This window comes from Puntigrus tetrazona, chromosome 1, assembly GCF_018831695.1.
Source record: "Puntigrus tetrazona isolate hp1 chromosome 1, ASM1883169v1, whole genome shotgun sequence".
Lineage (NCBI taxonomy): Eukaryota > Metazoa > Chordata > Actinopteri > Cypriniformes > Cyprinidae > Puntigrus > Puntigrus tetrazona.
The window spans coordinates 16,074,225-16,093,093 of record NC_056699.1 but is presented as its reverse complement, the minus strand read 5'-3'; the positions used below and the strand labels follow the sequence as shown (position 1 = coordinate 16,093,093).

Here is an 18,869-nt window from a genome sequence, read left to right as displayed (position 1 = left end):
TGAAACTCTAATTTGGCTCCCGTTTTAAATGTAACTAATGTTATAATAACCCACTTGCATGTGTACTACCATTTTTTTTACTCCTAGTGTGGATGCAATAAAACAACATCCTGTATCTGTAATAAAATTTTATAGGTTTATAATACAGATACAACTTTAAAGCAACAAGGTTGATACACTAAACCATCTTTTCTTGTTGAATCGTGTTTTAATAAAACAGGGAATCACTGAGAACAAGAGTGCTGAGACCTATCAAACATTTTAAAACGTAACCGAGAAACAAGGGGAACAGAAGTTAGATGCACGTAACAAATACAGTCATTTTAATGTACATCTTCAGTGCCCATTGTATATCCCAAAAGCATTCAGCAACCATTGTTCACACATCTGTTACAAAACAATCCTTTCTAAAACAAATGTAAATGACAAGAGTTCTTATGCAGTACATGGTTATCACATTTCTGGTTCAAAGTTCAAGGGTTGTGAAACCTTAGACAGCATCTCCACAGGCTACTATGGCCAGTCTCTGTGGTTCTTCCGAGGTTTAGGGCAGCAGTCCTCCACCAGCACCGAGTTAAGCAGTTTCAGTATGTGAAATGAATGGGCTTGACGTTGATCTGAGATCAGTACTTTCAAACTGTACTCACTGAGCACAATCAGGAGACACATAGCTCTGCTGGCGCGCTGAGCTGTTGGGCTGCAGGGGCTGTATCAGTCTTCTCCTGTCCACTAGACAGGCTGGAGGCCATTTTCTTTTTAAAGAGACGTAAACTCAGCTGCACAAGTTCATTGTCCACCACTGGAGCGCTGGTGTAGATCTGCTTGGTCGTTCCCTACATTATTACATAAATATAAAAAAAAAGCATTAAACCAAATACTAAATCATCTACACCTTATTAAACTAATTTCACAAATGAATCACTTAAATATGCAGGATTCTGTTACGGACCGATAAATTCTAGACAAATATCACTCCTCACATGTTTCTTTAACAGCTAAGAAGACTGGATGGCTGCTCAAAATTTAGTTTTGCATCACAGGAATAAATCACATTAACAGCTATTTTAAATATTTTAGAATCATTTACAATGGCAATATTACTGAAAGATGCTGGTAATTACTGAAATCTGCACAAATGAATTAAATCACATTATGTTATATTATTATGTTCCTTCTACTTAGGAAAATGGCTTCAATTAGTCTTTCAAGAATATTTAGTAGTTGTGAAATCAATCGGTAACCAGTGCCAACAAGACCTCTTTGCCACTACCCATCATGAGATGTTTGTATACTAGCATTCAGAGGGGGGAAAGACTAACCTATCACCATGCACTAAACATGCTAATTCTAATTTCTAAAACTACTTCTAACTGACCATGTCATACTGCTTTTTCTTAGGATGTTCAATGTTTTTTCCTGTTATTCCACTTTATTAAACATACATGTTTTTAATTAACTGTAATACAAAAGTTTCTTTATCTGTTTTAATACCAGCAGCCATCAAACGGCTGTCTTAGAACTGCCTAATAATAATAATAATAAAAAAAAGATGTTAAATACTAATAAATATTTCCCCCTACTAAATCTCATTGCATCACATTAACCTTAAATTAAAAGATGGGGTAAAACAATTTGTCAGATTTTCTTGGATGTGTTAGTAATAGTTATTATCTATTCTCTTAAATATTAACATTCTTTTTGTTCTGCTTTTGATGCCTTAAAATCCTCTCAGGCACTACATTCCGATTAATACAGTTTTGGAAAGCCCAGATTATACAAGAGAAGTGCCTGCGATTAAAGACCGTAAAAGCACCTTGTCGTTTTTCAGGAGCTGTCTGCGTATGGCAATGTCTCTGCGAGCACACAGGGCCTTGCAGCAAGGGCCCAGGCTCCTCAGTAGGTTGGCCCTCTCCATTCTCCTGTTGTATGCAGCCATGTTTAGAGCACCCAGATCATGCTCTAAGAGTTTATCAGCATCTACGGATAAATATGAGATTCAAATCACTTAAATGATCATTTTGTGTGACTTACACAGATTACAAAAAAATATATATTTTCTAAGGTAAATTAAAATAACAAATAACATTAGGTAAACAAATTTTTAACAAAATGTTCAAAAGTAATCGGATAGCTCCAGTCCATTAAATAACACCTTTAAGCAACAAGATCTATCTTTCTAAACATACAAATCCATTGTTAAGACATTTTTGACTTCAAACCATTGGCTTAAAGCCTTTCCACACAGAATATGAAAAAGCAAAACAAATACAGATGTAACTTGCTGGAATTAAACAATACAACATTTCTACAGATGCTTCCACATAGCACACTGAATATGTCCAACGAAAAGTCCAACGAATCTTTTCAGTTTTGCAAAGCAAAAACATGGGCCATTCAATAAGGTTTGAGCTAGAATAATGTGACCAGAACTGCTGCTGTTTCACAAAAGGTTGAGAGAGAGCCTTTAGTCCTCAATTCACAAGTATGGTTTTACTAGTTAAAAAAAAAAGCTAATTCGCTGATATCCTCTCACATCAAAAATCAACCTTCATATTTGTTTATAACTGTTGGCTTGTACAGGTGTGTGCAAGTTTCTCCTCAGATTCAGACATGACAATGTTTTTTAATGGAGAAAGCAATATTTTGGATAGGGGACTAGTTATAGTTAAAATAGGTATAATAGTTTAGCCAGAAGCACCAGTTTGGAGATAAAACACCATGATGAAATTATTTCTTAGAAACATCCTTTTGGTTCACAGGGATATTAACTGATGGACTGGCACTGTGTGGATTACTTGTGGAAATTCACTGCAGAGAATCTATTGGTAAGTTGTAATGCTCCAATTAAACTCATCTACAACACGGATAGCCTACGGTTGAGTACACTTTCAGAAAATGTCCATGTTTGGCTGACATGTTTGTTCCAACCTGCAGTATTTCTTCAAAGGCAGATTTGCACATTTACCTTTGGGGTCTTCCAACTCTCTGGAACACACTTCTTTAACTCTGGCAAGGAGCTGAGACCCCGCCAAGCGTCTGGACACTCCTGCTCTGAGCAGCACAGCCCCTGGGGTGAATCGGAGCAGCGCTGCCCCAGGAGTTCTAGGCTCCTGTTTTTGCTTGGGCATCAAACTGGACCAATCTACATCAATCACATCTAGGGGTCCTGAAACAGAACATGCGAATGGCATATTATAAACAACATGAATATGGCATAGAGGACTGTGATTACATAGTTTCTGCTTATGTCTTTGTTAGCGTGTGTATTATAATGTACAACAACTTTTTTTGTGCTAGAAATGTCTACATTCATTGTTATAGTCACAGCGCAAACTTGATCATTGATTATATTTTTACTAATATGTTTTTCATATGGGCAGTATACAAATCTCAACATGTCTTATGCAGACAACAATGAAAAACATGGCCAATATGTAAATATTGTCAACACGTATATATATTTAACAATCCGTTTTTTTGAGACAATGGTGGGTAAACCTCAGTCAGCAGCTATGCTCCCCCCCAGAAGAACATTTTATATGAACTATTTTACAGTAGTAATATTACAATATGTATGTTTTTGTTCCCACATTACAGTTTTGGTGTAAAACTGCACTTAAAAGGTTTTGCTGACAACAGGTTTACAAACGCTTCACAAATTCACAAATTGATAAACATGCTTTAGCAAATATTGCCAACTGAAAGTGTTTAGTGCGTGCATGCATTACTGTATTTAACGCACAACTGACTACTACTTGGCAGGTCATTTGGCTACAGTTTAAGCGTGTCTTGATGGGATCCTGTTTTGAATAGCGGTACGTACCAGAAATCTTTTCATCATCTTGCTGTTCGTCCCTCTTTTGACTGTCAGCCAAAATCTCATCCAGTTCATCATCACTGATTGGCTCATACTCCTCACCACCTGAGACGGCAGACTGAGCATCATCCCCCTTTCCATCCTCCTCTTCTGAGAGACAGAAACAAAATTTAAACTACTCAAACTATTTCCTGTGAAAAAAAAGTTGGATGTCGAGGAAAAAAAAAAAATCCTACCGTCAAGACTATCCATTTTGGGTTCGGATGCTTCCCCTTGCAGTTGTGAGTTGTCTGTGGGCTTATCTACTTCTATGAGGGCTTCTCTGGGCAGCAGAGGCTCATACTCTCCCCTCTCCATCTTAGTTTCAGATCTGCTTTTTGGTTCCCTGTGTGTCTGAAGGTCAAACGGAAGCATCCTTTCCCGTTCACGCTCACGGTCCCTCTCACCGCGCTCACGATCTATTCGTTCATGTGCCAGCAGCCCTTCAGGTAAGAGTCGTTCCCTTTCACGCATCTCCCGCAAGTCTCTCTCTCTAATCGGCTCGCGGTTGCCACGGAGGAGGGGCTCTCTGCCCCGCCCACCCCACTCACGAGGTTCTGGGTCCCAGTCTCTCTGTTGGGTTTGTTGATTTTGCATCTGCCGGTGATCCTTTTTCTCACGCTCTCGATCCAACTGATCGCGCTCTCGTTCTCGGTCACGCTCGCGGCTGTCGTAGGAGCCGGCTCTGGAGCGAGCCTGCCGCTCAGACTCTGGTGAACTACGACGAGAACTGTGACTCCGGGAGTCCTGCCGGTCTGTGGAAGCCGATAAAAGTTTGCGTTATGGAGAATTCAAAACTTGAACATTACAAATGAGCAATCATTCATCATATCCAGGCCCTGTTTACACAACTGTATTTTTATTTTAAAATGAATTTCGACATTTCGGCTGCATTCTAGAAACACATTTTTCTACAGAACGCAACTAAAGACGCCTGACACATGACCATTCATTCAGGTCCAACTATAGATAGGTATAGTTAGATGCCATATAATTTAGAGGAGAACACAATTCATATCTACACAACAATGCTACCAAGTTCTCAGAGTCAAAAAGACAGTAACAATGTGTTCTGTGTTCAGATGAGTCCACATTATAACTTGTTTCTGGGGAAAAATGGATTTTAAGAACTCAGTCTCAAAGACCAAAGGGACCACTCAGACCTGCATTAGCGACAGAAGCAAAAGCAAATGTTTGTCATGGTACAGGGTTGAAGTAGAACAAACAGCATGAGTGATTGTCATATGTGCAAAGGTATTATTGACAGAGGCATATATACTGCCATCAACTTGATGTCTTTCATAGGAAGTCCATGGTTATTATATAATTATTATATAAGACAATGCCAGTTCTCATTCTGCATGTGCTGCAACAGTGTGGCTTCGTACAACAGTATGAATGTGCTAGACTGGCCAGCAGATCTGCCTCCTATTAAAAATGTATTGCTCATCATAAAAAGGAGAATCAGACAACCCCCACAGACTGCTGAGCATCTGAGATCTTGTATCAAGCCAGATTAAACAAAAGCTTTTATGAAGGATCTCACCTGAGGAAGTACTTCGACTGGGTTCTCCTCTTCTGAGCTGATCAATCCTTGACTTCCTCTCTCCTCCCATCTGTTCACTGGCCGTTGCCCTGTCCCTTTCTCTCTCCCTCTCCCTTTCCCTCTCTCGGTCCCGTTCCCTCTCCCGCTCTCGCTCCCTCTCCCGAGAATTGCCACCTTGCATGAGTCCTCTGCGAGACCTGAGTCCCTGAGGGCCTTCGTCACGGTGGGCAGACTCATTGGAGGGCGAGCGTAGTCTTCTCGAAGAAGCGCGGCTTTGGTTGCTGCCCATGCTGCTACTGCGCTGCTGCTGCATGTCCGCTTGCTGTGGCTTACGCAGCATGTGTTGTGGCAGTAACGGCTGTAAAGGAAGAGACTGTATCAGCATTGGAGGGTCAGGGAGCAGGGGGGCTATGGGGGGGTCCGTGCGGTCCCGACCGCCACCGCGTGCACCCCGTCTAGAAGCACGTTCGGAGGGAAGCAGCCGCTCCGGAGGCCTATCGGATGGCAGGGAGGCAGAGGATGTCTCGCCTCGCTCTGGTACATCCTCATCAGACCAGTCACTAAAGTTGGCGTCCATTTTGGCAGAGAGGGAACTCTGTCCAGCCGTTAAAGCCCTCTGGGAGGGAAGGTCGTCCTTGTTGATTGGCGGTGGTGTGCGTGGACCTCGTCGCCTCTTGTTGAGGGGATGCTGAGCAATCAGCTCGTCATCAGAAACATCTGACTCGGGACCACGTGAACGCTTGCGCTTCCTTTCTAAGACTTTCTTCTTAGCTGTCTTGCGAGGTGAGAGGAGAGCCTGGGGGGCTTCGGTTACAGAAGAGGAGGACGGGGGTTCAGGGTTACTACGTTCCCCTCCGCCAGATTCCTCCTCTTTCCGGATCTTCTTCAGATTTTTCTTCAGAGATTTAGTCTTTTTCTTCCCGTCTTCATGAACAACTGTTAAAGAGTCTCTGTCCTCTATGGAAGCAGGAGGAGGAGGAGGAGGAGGAGTGACGGCTGCAGCAGGGAGGTCCCTTTGCTCTTTCCCTCTTCTGGATTCAGAGATGCCTGTAGCAGAAATGTCAGAAACTTGTTCTCCACGACGCTCTGCTCCTCTTCCTGCTGCTCTCTCACCGCGGGAATCCACCTCCTCGTGTCGGCAACGGCTTTCTTTTTTATCTCCACGCCGGTCATCATCTTTCCAGCGGTTGTGTTTGTCTTCAGCAAAGGAGCGGACAGGTGAGCGGGCTGTCTCTTGAGGACGAACCACTTGACTCAACAATCGGTGCTTATCACCTGAAACAAAACCATACAAGTTACGCCCAATTATACAAAATGTGCACAGCAGATTTATGAGGAGGGCAAAAATACCTTTCTCCTCAGTGCTGTTGTAACCGTCACTGTCTGCAGGGCTCACATCTCGCCCTCTTTTAGGAGATGGCCGTGGACTGGGAGTGTTCTCAGCACGATGTCTTTTACGACTGCCAACAAAGCAAAAGGCAAACATTGTTAAACACCTGAGAGAATTTCTACTGTTAGCGTTCAATGTGATGTGAAGCTGAATTTTTACTGGTCAGTACTTTAGGCTTCAGTGTCATGATCCTTTAGAAATCATTCAAATATGCTGATTTGCTGCACAAGAAACATTTCTTGAAAAAGTGTAAAAAAAAAAGTGCTGCTTCATGTAAAATGGTATTTTATTTTTAGGAATCTTTGATGAATGTTTCAAAGAGCAGCATTTACTTGAAATACAAATCTTTAGTAACATTATAAAACCCCAGCCACTGAAAGTTTTGAACGAAAGTGAAAATGTACTGCCAGATGAACAATAGAAGTAAATATCTGGCATTATTAGGCATTTTCAGAGCTTCTAATCTTTAGATATACATCTCTTCTATACATCTAAAGAGCAAGAGTAATGACACGTACTGCCTATCGTACATTGCAATGCTGTGATGCATAAATTCAGCTGCAAAATTTAAAATGACTGATTTTAGTTTCTGTGTTTTATTTTTAAATGTGCTCAAAATAAAAATTTTACTAGGCCAATTAAGTTAAAATAATTATTGGGTCATCTCCATCAGACATAACATTTTCAACATTGGTGTTACCTTAGGATGAACTGAAAGAGACTGTAAAGTGGTAAAGAAGCACTAGTATGTTTCCATGGACAAATAAGTTACAGTTTGACACAGTTGACTAATTCGAGATACTGTCTAAAAGAGGACACTGGAGCACTTACGTGTTCTTTCTCTCTTCATGAGCATCTCGGGCAGAACGATCATCTCTCGAGTCATCTCTTCTTTCCCGCCTCTCTTCCCTCCCTTTTTCTCGCTCATCCCACTCCCTCTGCCGTTCTCGCTCTCTTTGCTCCCTTTCCCGTTCCCTCTCCTTCCTCTCTCGTTCTCTTTCTTTCTCCCGCTCTTCTCGCTCCCTTTCCCGCTCCTCCCGTTCTCTTTCCCTCTCTCTTTCTCTCTCCTCCCTCTCCCTCTCCCGCTCTCTTTCCCTTTCTCTCTCCCGCTCCCTCTCCCTGGCTCTTTCACGCTCCCTTTCAGCTTCTCTTTCCCGTTCTTTCTCCCTCTCTCGCTCCTTCTCTCTTTCCCGTTCCCTCTCTCTTTCTCTATCCCTTTCCTTCTCTCTCTCACGGGTGCGGTCATCTCTTCTGTCATCTCCTCGATCATTCCTACGATCATCTCTTCTGTCTTCACGATCAAGGTCCTCACTGCGGTTTTGCTGGCGGATAGGAGAAGGTGCTCTTTGTTCTGCTGAATAAAAACAGATAAATAACACCAAAGGTTGCTCTCTGTGACATTTCTAAGCAATCTCTGTGCTCTTTTGTTTTTTATAGCATCCATGAACTATTGACTATCATACTCCATCTCTGACATTAATTTAATGGCATCAAGGCTATAACACGACTGGTTATCAACCCTCATCTAAAATGAGGGTTACTCTTTCTCTTAGTCACCTCTTTCTCTGTTGTCACGGCGGTCTCTCTCTGCTTGTCCTCCCCGTCGCTCATCTCTGGGATGTTCCCCTCGCTGTCTGTCATTATCGTAGCGATCACGATCAGCGTTTCTCTCTGAGCTCCTCTCTCTCAGACCACTGCTGCGGGACTCCCAGCTGTCATGTCCACTTGCACTGCTAGTGTCTGCCTGTGACGCTCTACCACCACGAGCAGAACCTGGAACACAAAATCATAATCCTCGTTTTTAAAATTTGTAATTTTGATATTTTTCTATGTAGCTGACAAAGAACACCGTTATCTGCTCACCTTTCTCTGTGGCATCCCCACGGCCCCTTCCTCTGCCTGTTCTTTCAGCTCGAGATTCATTCCTGTTGTCCACTCTACTGTCATTTCTCAATTCCTCCCTTGCATGCCCTCTTCCATAATTCCTTTCCTCCTGGGCTGTCGTTTCCTCCTTTCTATGTGTTTCATTTCGTTCTCTCTCTCTTTCCCTCTCTCTTTCTCTCTCCCGATCCCGGTCTCTCTCTCTGTGCTCCAGGGATTCTCGTCCTGAGCGGTCTCGTGTTTCTCCTGCACGGGTGTCCCGGGTGTCTTTGACCTCCCCACGGTGCTGCCGTTCTTCCCGGACATCTCTTCTATCCCGTTCACCGCGCCGATCTCGGCCATCCCTGGCATCACGGTCATCTCGAGAAGAGCTCTGCTCGATCTCATAGTCGCGCTCGTCACGGCTGCTGTCTTTCTCACGCTTTCCACGACTCTCTAAGGGCGGAGACGAAATTAAGTGAGCAGGAGATTTAAAGGTGCGTCAGTGACTAAACTAATCAAAGTATGGTGGAAAATAAAAACACAGTACTACATCGCAAACAAATTTTAAATAACGAGGTATAATTTTCCCAAAGTATAATTTGCGAAAACAACTGTTGTGGGTCTGAACAAGTCTAGAACTTGGACTCAAAAACTGGTTTAAAACAGACACTGAGCGGGACACATCTCTCTCAATATTAAGAAATTACCAAGTCGTTAACCCCAGTTTAAGATTGCCAGTTAAATGAAAGAAGTCAGGCTTTATTGATCACAGTCAGTGAGTCTGTGATGTTCCTCTCTCACCATCTCTGCGCTCATGCCGTCTCTCTTGCAGTATGGGACTCCTGTCCCGCTCTGATCTCCCCCTCTCCCTCTCTCTGCCCTGGGAGCGGTGACGAGCACTGGGGCTGGACCTGCGAGGAGCAGGTGTTGGTGAAGGGTCTCTCTGCGGGGTGAGCGGAGAGCGGGAGCGGCGTGAGGATTGAGTGGGAGGAGGTGAGGATGAAGATGGAGGAGGAAGGTCTCGGTAAAGAGGAGAGATAGAACCCCGCCTGTGGCGAGGAGATGGGGAGTGTCTCTGGGCCGAGGAGCCAGAGCGTGAGGATGGGGAGTGGTGCTGTCGGGAGGGAGGGGAGGGGCTGCGGTGGTGACGGGGTGGAGTTCTAGACCTGAGAATGGAAAACATGCAAGATGAAGATAAAACTGATAGTTCCCCTCACATTTAAACCTCACTAGTTAAAGTGACTTTGAGATACTGGATTAACATTATAATTTAAGCTCGGCTTTTCTCACCTCTGCTGCGAGGACTGTTTTTGGGAAGTGGGTTTAGGGGAGGATGACCTCCTTCTGGCTGGGGGTGACGCTTCCCTTGAGGGTGGGGAAAGACTTCCAGAACGTTCTTCTGATGTTATTGAGCGTTTGGCTTTATGGGAACTATCAGATCTGTCCCTGCAATAAAGGAAAGGTTACAAGATTGTTTTTTGATGATTCATTTTTTACATACACTGAAAAAACAAGCATATCTGGATCAGCACTAACAATATTAGCAAATACAATACATTATGACTATATGACAAAATCTAAAAGTTGTTGTCCAAAAGTAGGCAGCAGTAGTCTCTGTAGTAATTTCAGTACCATAGCAAAATAGCTGTTGAACACACTCCCTCTCAATCTTAGACTGGCCAAAATTCTCAACACTGCAAAAACATCTCAAATAGAAACCGGGTACCGAACAGACCAGAAAGACTGGCATAGTCACATTTAGACAAAAGTAAACATTTTGTGCCAAATTTCAATAGTTAATGCTACTTTATACTTCATGGATTTCTTTTGAAGGTTATAGGACTATACCTGCGTTTTTCCTTTTTCTCTTTGTGTTTCTCCGTATCTCGTCCTCGTTCTTTGCCTTCTTTAGGTTTGTCCTCACACTTCTCCTTGTTCTTGTGTTTATTTTTGTGCTTCTTCCCAGTCACTGGGCTCTCCAAAGGGACAGGTGGAGGAGGGCTGGGCGTTCGTGGCCCTTTTCTTTTGCCGTGCCCACTTTTAGATGACCTGGTTGAAAAACCAAAAAGCAGTGAAATATTTACATTTCTAAACATTTGTTTAAACTAAACGCTGATTTGCATTTTCCAACCTGCTGTCCGTTTCCTCTGCCCGGGTCTGGTCAGAAACTGGAGAGGAAATGACTGAAGAAGTAGAGGACTTCTTCTCTTTCTTGCTGGAGTTCCCACCCTTCCCTGCTCTGTGTTTGGGTGAGCTGGATTTACGGGACGAGGGTGATCCCTTAGAACTGCTGCGCTCAGGAGAAGCCTAAAACAAATCAAGATAAAAACCCAGAGATAACAGAATATATTAAAACCTACATAATAAAAAAAGCCTCAATTAATGTTAACTTTATAACATCCTTGCTAAAATAACCCACCCTGTCCTTTGAAGTATTACTGGTCCTGGTCTTAGGGACTGGGTCCTGTTGAGAACATACATGACATTACTATGTGTGTTAATACATTCAGGACAACCAACAATCACTTTCTTTCAATATTAGATATTTATGTATCAAAATGTAATTTAATGCCATGCAATATACCTCTTTCTTAATGACAATCTCCTCTCGTTTGTCCATGTTCTCCTGTTCCAGCTTCATCAGCTCACGCTGAATCTTTTGTCTCTTCATCTCAAGAGATAGCTCGTGATCGTAGTCTCCGTTATCAGAATCTAGTAAAGTCAACGACAAATATAAAACCGCTGGACTCAAACTGACAGGAAGACAACAAAGGAAAGAAAGAGGAAGAGACAATGCTACATTCAAAACCTCAATCATCCTCGTTTCCTTTTAAACACAAATTAAAGAGAATAGCTCATCCAAAAATAACAATTGTCATTTACTTGTCTTTAATTTAGGCTTCTTTCATGCACAAGTATCAGGATTCAAGTAGGATTAACTTTTTAAAGCATCAAAGATTTGGTAGAATGAACTTTCATCGAAGGGATAGAAATCTCTCACGTTTCATTAAAAAGAAAAAAATGTTCATGCTTTGAAGAACAACGACATTCAGGATTGTGAATTGTATTAGGGTTATTAGTTATTAATGACAGAATCGAAACTTTTGGGTGAACTACTCCTTTAAATGATTTCCAATTACATACATCAATTTTATGGCTACTTCAGAGAATCTTTCACCTTCACGAGTGGCTTCCCAATCTGCTGTCTCCTCTTCACTAGCCGGAGTGCGTTCCTTTGTGATTTTAATATCCTCTTTCTCCCTGTGTCTGCCTCGGGAAGAATCTCGCTGCTAATGAGAAAAAAAAACATTTTTTTCCCCAATGTCAAAGAACTTCAATTTTATCAACAAAATGCAAAATTATATAATTAAATATTAACTCCAAGCGGGTAAAGAATCGTACTCTGGTTGTGGGTGATGTGGGCTCGTCTGTATCTCTTTTCTGTGTGTCAGCATCTACATCCTGTCTCTTATTCTTCATCCTCTCCCGGAGATCCCCAGTGGGCCTCTCGGCTGACCTGCACAGCAAACACACAAAGTCAAGCATTCAGCCGTGTATTGGGAGCGTGTACGTGTATAAAACATCATCTCTTTACTACAGTCGCACCTGTTGAACGTTCCAGAGAAGCCTTTTCCTCGTGATGGGGTTCCATGTGTGTATCGACACGTGTTACCGTAACTGCAGTTCCCAGTCTTTAACCAGTTTCTACAATGAGTCTGCAAGGGGGGCAAATTGGTGTTACACTTGTGCTTTTGCACACATACATTTTAGAAAAGGAAAAACAAAGTGAGCTACCTAGGGACACAGATAATACTGTCAAGTTAGGCAGCACACTAAGTTTTTTTATAGCACAACGGTGGGTGACCAGCATCCCTACCTCTGCTGCATTACTGGCCGTGCTGGGCCCGAGTCTCTCAAACACGCTGGGCCTGCGGGAGGGGGTGGTCGTGCTACTGCTGCTGTCCGATATGGTCTTCGAATTCTCCACTGTAACCTTCCGCCTGATTTTGGACATTCTGCAGGGCTGCGTCAGAAAAGCAGCAAGGCACCAGCATTACGAAGCTGAATGAAGCGTTATACTCATTTGAGCCAAAGTCGAGACAAAGCCCACGAAAAGAAAATACAGTCTTGGACTCCATCTCAACCAAGACTTCCACGTTTTTGCATTTGCCAGATGCATTGCATTTTTAAGATACAGTTCTGTCAGACAATATGGTCTTGACCTCGGCCTACAGCATAAAATACATATTATATATTTTATGTTATTTAATGATTAGTTCTTGCAACACTTTTTACCCGACCAATTTATGTAAAAGCAAGGCAATTTTTTTTTATATTACACTATAAGAGATTTGAGGAAGACTTTCATCGAATAACTACAACATAAAAACAACAATAATTTTTATATGCAGCTCAATGAATGAGATACTAGTTAGCGCCACACAAATTCCCACGACGTTTAAAATTTGATATTTTTTCCAAACAAAAATAGATAAATATTATTTTCTCATATATTTTCCGGTTTCTCTTGGCAGGGGGATCCCGAACATTGTAAACATTAGCGCAAGCAAGTTTTTTCACATCTGTAAAAACGCGACTATACATGCTTCTCTATTTAACGCGCATTAACGGCATCGCAGTTACAGCTACTAGTACGGCAGACAAGATTTCACTAATTAAGGGGAATACTAATAATTTGCAGGTTTTAAGCTGTCATTCATTTGTAGAGAGCAGCGGTAAGAGCCGCTCAAGTGCCGCGCGGCCTACACTGTTCACACAAGCCTCACGATAGACGCCGCTGAAACTGCAACCGAAGAAGCCGTGAACAAATATAAACACGCACTGTACCCGAATATGAGTGATGCGTCAAGTCCAGTTTCACAGACTATTGGGGATAACCTCCTAATCACATGCAAAAATCTTGCAAAGCGGTCTTCCTCTTAGCCGCCGTCATGATGCTTGCGATACAACGCAAACTCCACACACACACACATACAGCTTCCCGGAGCTCCGAGGAGAGGAGGATTATGGGAAACTGGAGGACTGCTCTTCAGATTGTTTTTAAATTTGCCTGAAGGTTTGATAAGCTCTTCCATTATAAAAACATAAACGAATAAATATTCGTTCAAAGCAAGCCTCAGATTATTAACAGTGCGAATTAACGTGAAACGATTTGATTATTTTAATGAAAGGAAATAGGTAGTTTCTTCGGAAATGCATATGTATTTAAAATGGAAATGTCGAATCGTAATGTAAAGCAATGATAAATAACACAACCGAAGATAGACGATTATGTGTGAATGAAAAATTAAACATTGGCTTTACAGAAATCACTTCATGGATCTACACTATGTTCATCTGAAACACTTTTTCCCGCGGTAGCATCTAAATTATTACATTTACGCCAAAAACATTAAACATCACTGAATACACCACTGATAGAAAAAAAAAAGATAAAGATAAAAGGATATCAATGTAGTCAGATAGCAGGTTTCCATTTCATAATAACGTATTTGCAATTTTTACGGCATTTTGGTGGCCACCCTTGTTGAGGTAGCGCTGGACTGAGATCAGTTTATATCTACATGCTAAGAAATCGTCAATTAATCAGATAAAATATTACTGAAATATGAAGTTGGCCATGCTCGGTGTAATGGAGAGTTTTATTGAAAGGAGAAGTAACTGTATTTACTTCTGACAGCAGCTACCCCACAAACCGTACAGAAACACATGGTGCTTTGTCTGTAAATGAAGCTTTATATTGAAACTTTTTCAAAAATTTGTAGGCCAGACCAAGTATTTCACTTTGGCGCAAAGAGCTGCATTTAAGCGTGATATTTTAGGACACACTAATCAAAAAAAATTGTTTTTTTACTATTATTTGTTACAAACATTGCAGTTTCTCTATTGCTGTTAGCACATTTTATTTAGCCAAGAGTAAAAGTTACACTGTGCTCAGGTTGTTTATGGAGACTCTTCCCTGAGTTTCTTGATCACATGTAAGGCTACGATCTTTGTTGCCAGCATAGCCTCATTACAGGCCTGAGGGATGAAGCTGGGAGGAAGAAGAAACCCGTATCGACCACGATCTTGAAGCTCGAAGGTGAAGGAATACTTTATCCCAAGATTATAAGCCCAGTCATCAGATCCTCCTGGGGCTAAATCTATTAAAAGAAAGAAAAAAATGTATGTATTTATATAACAAAGAAACGTGGAAAAGTTCAAACACAGATAGTTGTATTCTGAGAACAGACAGAAAGCTTACAAATGGTTTTTGCACCAGGACCATATTTATAGTTACTCCTGTAATATCTGCGTATCTTTGCCGAGGCCTCCTTAACAAGTTCAAACTGTCAGAAAGAAACATAAACATGCTTAGAAACCGTTTCGCTTTAGATTATTACTGGTCTGGCCTGCTACCAGCGCGTTAACTTCACACACCAGCTCGTTGTGGTTAGAAATCTCATCATAGGAACAGGAGTAAGGAAACATGAGCATCTGAGAGTAGGAGTGAATGGAGAGGTACAGCTTGACCGTGTTCTTATGAGAGCGCAGGAACTGTGCTACAGCTTGGGTCTCTGGTTCAGACTCCGGAAACCGACCGCAATATGTGGGATCGCATGGATTATCGGAGGCCCCCTTTGCTGCAGAACACAGTGAATGGATTAAACCGGGAGAAATATCAGTTGTAAACTCAAATGTCCTCAAAAGTGAAATCTCAGGTTGGACACTAACTGTTCTAAAGAGTATTCTTTATTAATTAGAATTGGTCTGACCCAATTATATCCCTTATGTTGACTTTAGTATCACAAATGTACCAGGATGGCTTACTATTTCTGCACACTATTGCCCACAACCCATTGCATTGGACGAGGATGTGATTAGAACTACAAACAAATGGGATTAAACAAAATGGGGATGATGTTAACTGTGACAAGATGATTGAAAGGGCCGTTTAAATGGTGACAGGATGCATGTAATTAAGCAACAGAGTTTTATAATTCCACTAAATATATTATAATGATGAAGTGGTATGTCCCCAAAGTGTGCATGTTATACACACAAAACTATGCAATTTTGTCTATGCAAAAAGTGCACACACAAATTAGGACACAGCTTTCCTTTTCTTTCTTTTTTTTTTTTAAACGAAGGTCCAGTATTTGGCACCTACTGCACCAGTTTGCATCAAAATTTCTGTTCAGATCGGCTCCAAAACAGTCGCTGTCTTCGTTAGTTGAGCGGCTTTTCCTCCACATACGATCCTGTTTGGGTATACAATAAACCAAAGCAATGGAGACTGTTTTATGATTATTTTTTGAATAAATACTGTGCTAAACTGGGGTCAAGAAAAAGACTGCTTTTAATATAAATGTACAATTCATAACTACATGTATTAAAACGATTCATTAAATAATACTAATAATTGTATAATATTACTGTTGTCCATGTGTACTTGTATCCATCTGGGTTCAGGACTGTCAAGATGTAAACGTCCATATTGTTCAAAATCTCTGTGATTTCAGTGTTCTGGTTGTAAAAAGATAATGCCTGAAAAACAGCAACAACAAATCCAAACATTTGTCTCCCAGCAACAAAAAAAAAGTATAAAAAGTATTTTAAAGCACACTGAATGACAGCTTAGGGTAAAATAATGCTGGAAGGACCCTTAGATCCTTACAAGCAAATTGTGTGTTATGTTTTGATGTTTGTTTTTTTTATAATAATTTATTTACATAATATATAATCATTAGTTATTCATATGATTTATTATTAGATCATGTTTAATTATTTAATTATTTTATCATTATATCATGAAGCATTTAATAATGTTTCTATATTTTATATTTCTTATGTATCTTCATCGTTGTTCAATCTCATGCTTGTGGGGTTTTCGTGAACTGTTTTGTCTGTATGAATAGAGATAGATGAGGGGAAAAGTTTGTTTTGGTACAACAGTACATGCTGAGTTTGAGTCATACACATCTAAGATTGTTCAGTAAATTTACTTTCTACCATCATCACTTTGTCTCGGTCAATGTCTTGACTGACATAAGACTGCTAAACACTCATTTGGGCACCAACAGCTCCGCTGACTAGATGTTTTGTTTCTGGACTAATTAATAATTTCTGGCTGGATTAGGCATCCGGGTCTGGATTCTAAGACTGATCTAACAATACTTACATAATTGACAAACCACATGCAAAAGGCTGGAGCGATCCACTCCCGTGCGTGAATACCACAGTCTATCCACATGGCCCTCTTCACCTCATCCCTCCTGCCAGAAAGCTGCAGCATGACGGACAAACAGACATTTGAACTGGGACTGTGTCTGTAATGTGTTCTAAAAAAGATATTCAAGGAATGGCCAGTTCTCTAAACTATACGCAAAATCAAGCTTAAATACGGTGAGAGTACCTTCAGCACATAGAGTGGTCGTTTTTCAAAAGATGACCCGATAAGAATAACTTTCACCATGTCTGAATGGTCTTGTTTGGTCTTGTTTATCCAGTGATATATCTGAGACAAAAGTTGTGTGTTATTTAAAAAGGAAAAATTCTCAGGTGAATTCTCATATTTTTGTCCGCTTACATCTTCTAAAGAATGATATTTCTCATAAAACACGCCTCCACTCCGGGGATCAGATGTATAATTTTTGGTCTGCATCTCAATTAGTGCTGGTGTGTTTTCCAAAAGCATTCTGCAAAAATCACAAATAAATCTGCAAATATTCACCCTATGAAAAAACTTATAGATTTATGAAAGCAAAAAACCCCTCTGTTGTAACTCGTCAAAGACTAATGCAGGCTAAAATGTGAGTTATATATATATATATATATATATATATATACGTGTGTGTTATATATAAGCTATATATAAAACTTTGCTCGCACGTTCATAACACCTAAATGAAAAATGTCAGGAAATAAATAATATATCCAGTTTTCATATTGACCCCCAACACAACAATGATTAAAGCTTCATACAGCCTTCATTCCACTTTACTTGCCTATAAGTAATGGCATGTTTGCGCAGGACTTCAGTGACGTGCTCCACACTGGTTGAGCGAACGTGAAGGTGAACTTCAGAGTCTGTTGTAATGTAAATGGGTGAAGCAGGCTGCCACAACTCTGTCTGAACAAGAACAGAAGACGGGATTACACGTTAGCTGATGCTACAGGACCGGTCAAGAAATCAAATCAATAAACAGCAAAGATTGTGAAATCATTCTTACTTGACTTGCCTCAAAATACACAGCAGATTTTACACCTCTTAACAAATGTGATATATTCACAAACATCCTCTGACAGAATGCCAGTAAATGAATGGCAACCCTCTTACCTCATTGAGACTTGTTAAGTTTTGCAGCGTGATCACATGGTCCTGTGTGGATACAGTGACGGACAGAACCTGGTCACTGTGTGTGAAGAAAGAAACGGCTGCAGTCATTTATTGAAGCATGTACTACGTCTACAAAAAAGATTTACGATATATATAAATATTAGTGCTTATATCTAGCAATTCTGATTTCTTATCTCATTTATTCATTGATAGATAATTCTCATCGTATGAAAATATCTTTGACACATAACTACATTCTACATGATATGATAAAATTATTCACAATAAAAACTTTTGGTTGTCATACCATCTCAACTATTAACGACGTGTGCTATTCTACTTGTAGTAATTGTAAATGTTATATATCCACATTTACAAACACTGTCTATTATTATTCTTTTACCCAATAATTTTTTTTAAATGTTACTGAAAATACAAATCATACTATTTATTATTATTTATTATTATTATTTAAAGTTTCTCACATTTTAACGCTTAAACTGAGGTTTTACATTGATTGCAATAAATGAATGCTGACATTCAACAGAGATCTGCTTTCAGTCTCGGGTTTTTCTACAGCATCGATATGATTCTATAAAGCATAATTTAAAAAAAAAATGACTTACTGTTCTGATTTGCAGACACACTTCTCAAAGAAGATGTGAAAACATATAAAGTAAACCAGTTGAATTGAGGGCCTCATGTTTTTGTTCTGTCTCTTAATAGTTTGTGCAATAATGTAGCCAAGGTACGAGGCCAGTATTGATCAGGAACTGTTTGTTTGCTGGTTAAACTTTACTCTTGAACGAAGAGTGCAGCTTGATTACATTTTAAAACATCTCAGAAGTTAGTTTAAAATATTATTTACAACTGC

The 18,869-nt window shown here is 40.6% G+C and overlaps 2 protein-coding genes across 4 annotated transcripts; both read right to left on the bottom strand.

Annotated features, from left to right (window-relative positions):
* Nucleotides 1–186: 186 nt before the first annotated feature.
* Nucleotides 187–13,684, bottom strand: zc3h13 (zinc finger CCCH-type containing 13). 3 transcript variants are annotated; one of them, XM_043247155.1, is made up of 21 exons: nucleotides 13,504–13,684; nucleotides 12,533–12,679; nucleotides 12,262–12,371; nucleotides 12,058–12,172; nucleotides 11,834–11,945; nucleotides 11,240–11,367; nucleotides 11,075–11,119; nucleotides 10,787–10,962; nucleotides 10,504–10,704; nucleotides 9,946–10,101; nucleotides 9,457–9,821; nucleotides 8,656–9,108; nucleotides 8,350–8,565; nucleotides 7,624–8,146; nucleotides 6,753–6,862; nucleotides 5,403–6,677; nucleotides 4,054–4,611; nucleotides 3,824–3,964; nucleotides 2,966–3,166; nucleotides 1,814–1,977; nucleotides 187–833 (listed from the first exon to the last, which is right to left on the bottom strand). In XM_043247155.1, the coding sequence occupies exons 2-21, from the start codon at nucleotides 12,668–12,670 to the stop codon at nucleotides 657–659; spliced, it is 5,364 nt and encodes a 1,787-aa protein (XP_043103090.1). In that variant the 5' UTR covers nucleotides 12,671–12,679; nucleotides 13,504–13,684; the 3' UTR covers nucleotides 187–656. The 3 variants fall into 3 exon arrangements, with proteins under 3 accessions (XP_043103090.1, XP_043103079.1, XP_043103069.1); XM_043247144.1 differs by having other exon boundaries at nucleotides 3,824–3,967; nucleotides 7,624–8,143; XM_043247134.1 differs by having other exon boundaries at nucleotides 3,824–3,967; nucleotides 13,504–13,683.
* Nucleotides 13,685–14,300: 616 nt separating this feature from the next.
* Nucleotides 14,301–18,779, bottom strand: cpb2 (carboxypeptidase B2 (plasma)). Its single transcript, XM_043247180.1, has 11 exons — nucleotides 18,622–18,779; nucleotides 17,996–18,071; nucleotides 17,664–17,788; nucleotides 17,246–17,354; nucleotides 17,072–17,173; nucleotides 16,838–16,942; nucleotides 16,093–16,203; nucleotides 15,827–15,917; nucleotides 15,097–15,299; nucleotides 14,921–15,005; nucleotides 14,301–14,819 (listed from the first exon to the last, which is right to left on the bottom strand). The coding sequence occupies exons 1-11, from the start codon at nucleotides 18,696–18,698 to the stop codon at nucleotides 14,620–14,622; spliced, it is 1,284 nt and encodes a 427-aa protein (XP_043103115.1). The 5' UTR covers nucleotides 18,699–18,779; the 3' UTR covers nucleotides 14,301–14,619.
* Nucleotides 18,780–18,869: the final 90 nt, after the last annotated feature.

Coding starts and splice junctions, on each gene's coding strand:
- zc3h13 (XM_043247134.1), bottom strand. CDS start 12,670: ATGTCCAAAATCAGGCGGAAGGTTACAGTGGAGAATTCGAAGACCATA. Junction 11,946..12,057: donor CCACATCACCCACAACCAGA/GTACGATTCTTT, acceptor TTTTCTCATTAG/CAGCGAGATTCTTCCCGAGG. Junction 4,612..5,402: donor CAGTCGAAGTACTTCCTCAG/GTGAGATCCTTC, acceptor CGGCTTCCACAG/ACCGGCAGGACTCCCGGAGT.
- cpb2 (XM_043247180.1), bottom strand. CDS start 18,698: ATGAGGCCCTCAATTCAACTGGTTTACTTTATATGTTTTCACATCTTC. Junction 18,072..18,621: donor TGTGTCTGCAAATCAGAACA/GTAAGTCATTTT, acceptor CTTCACACACAG/TGACCAGGTTCTGTCCGTCA. Junction 16,204..16,837: donor GCATGTGGTTTGTCAATTAT/GTAAGTATTGTT, acceptor GCTGTTTTTCAG/GCATTATCTTTTTACAACCA.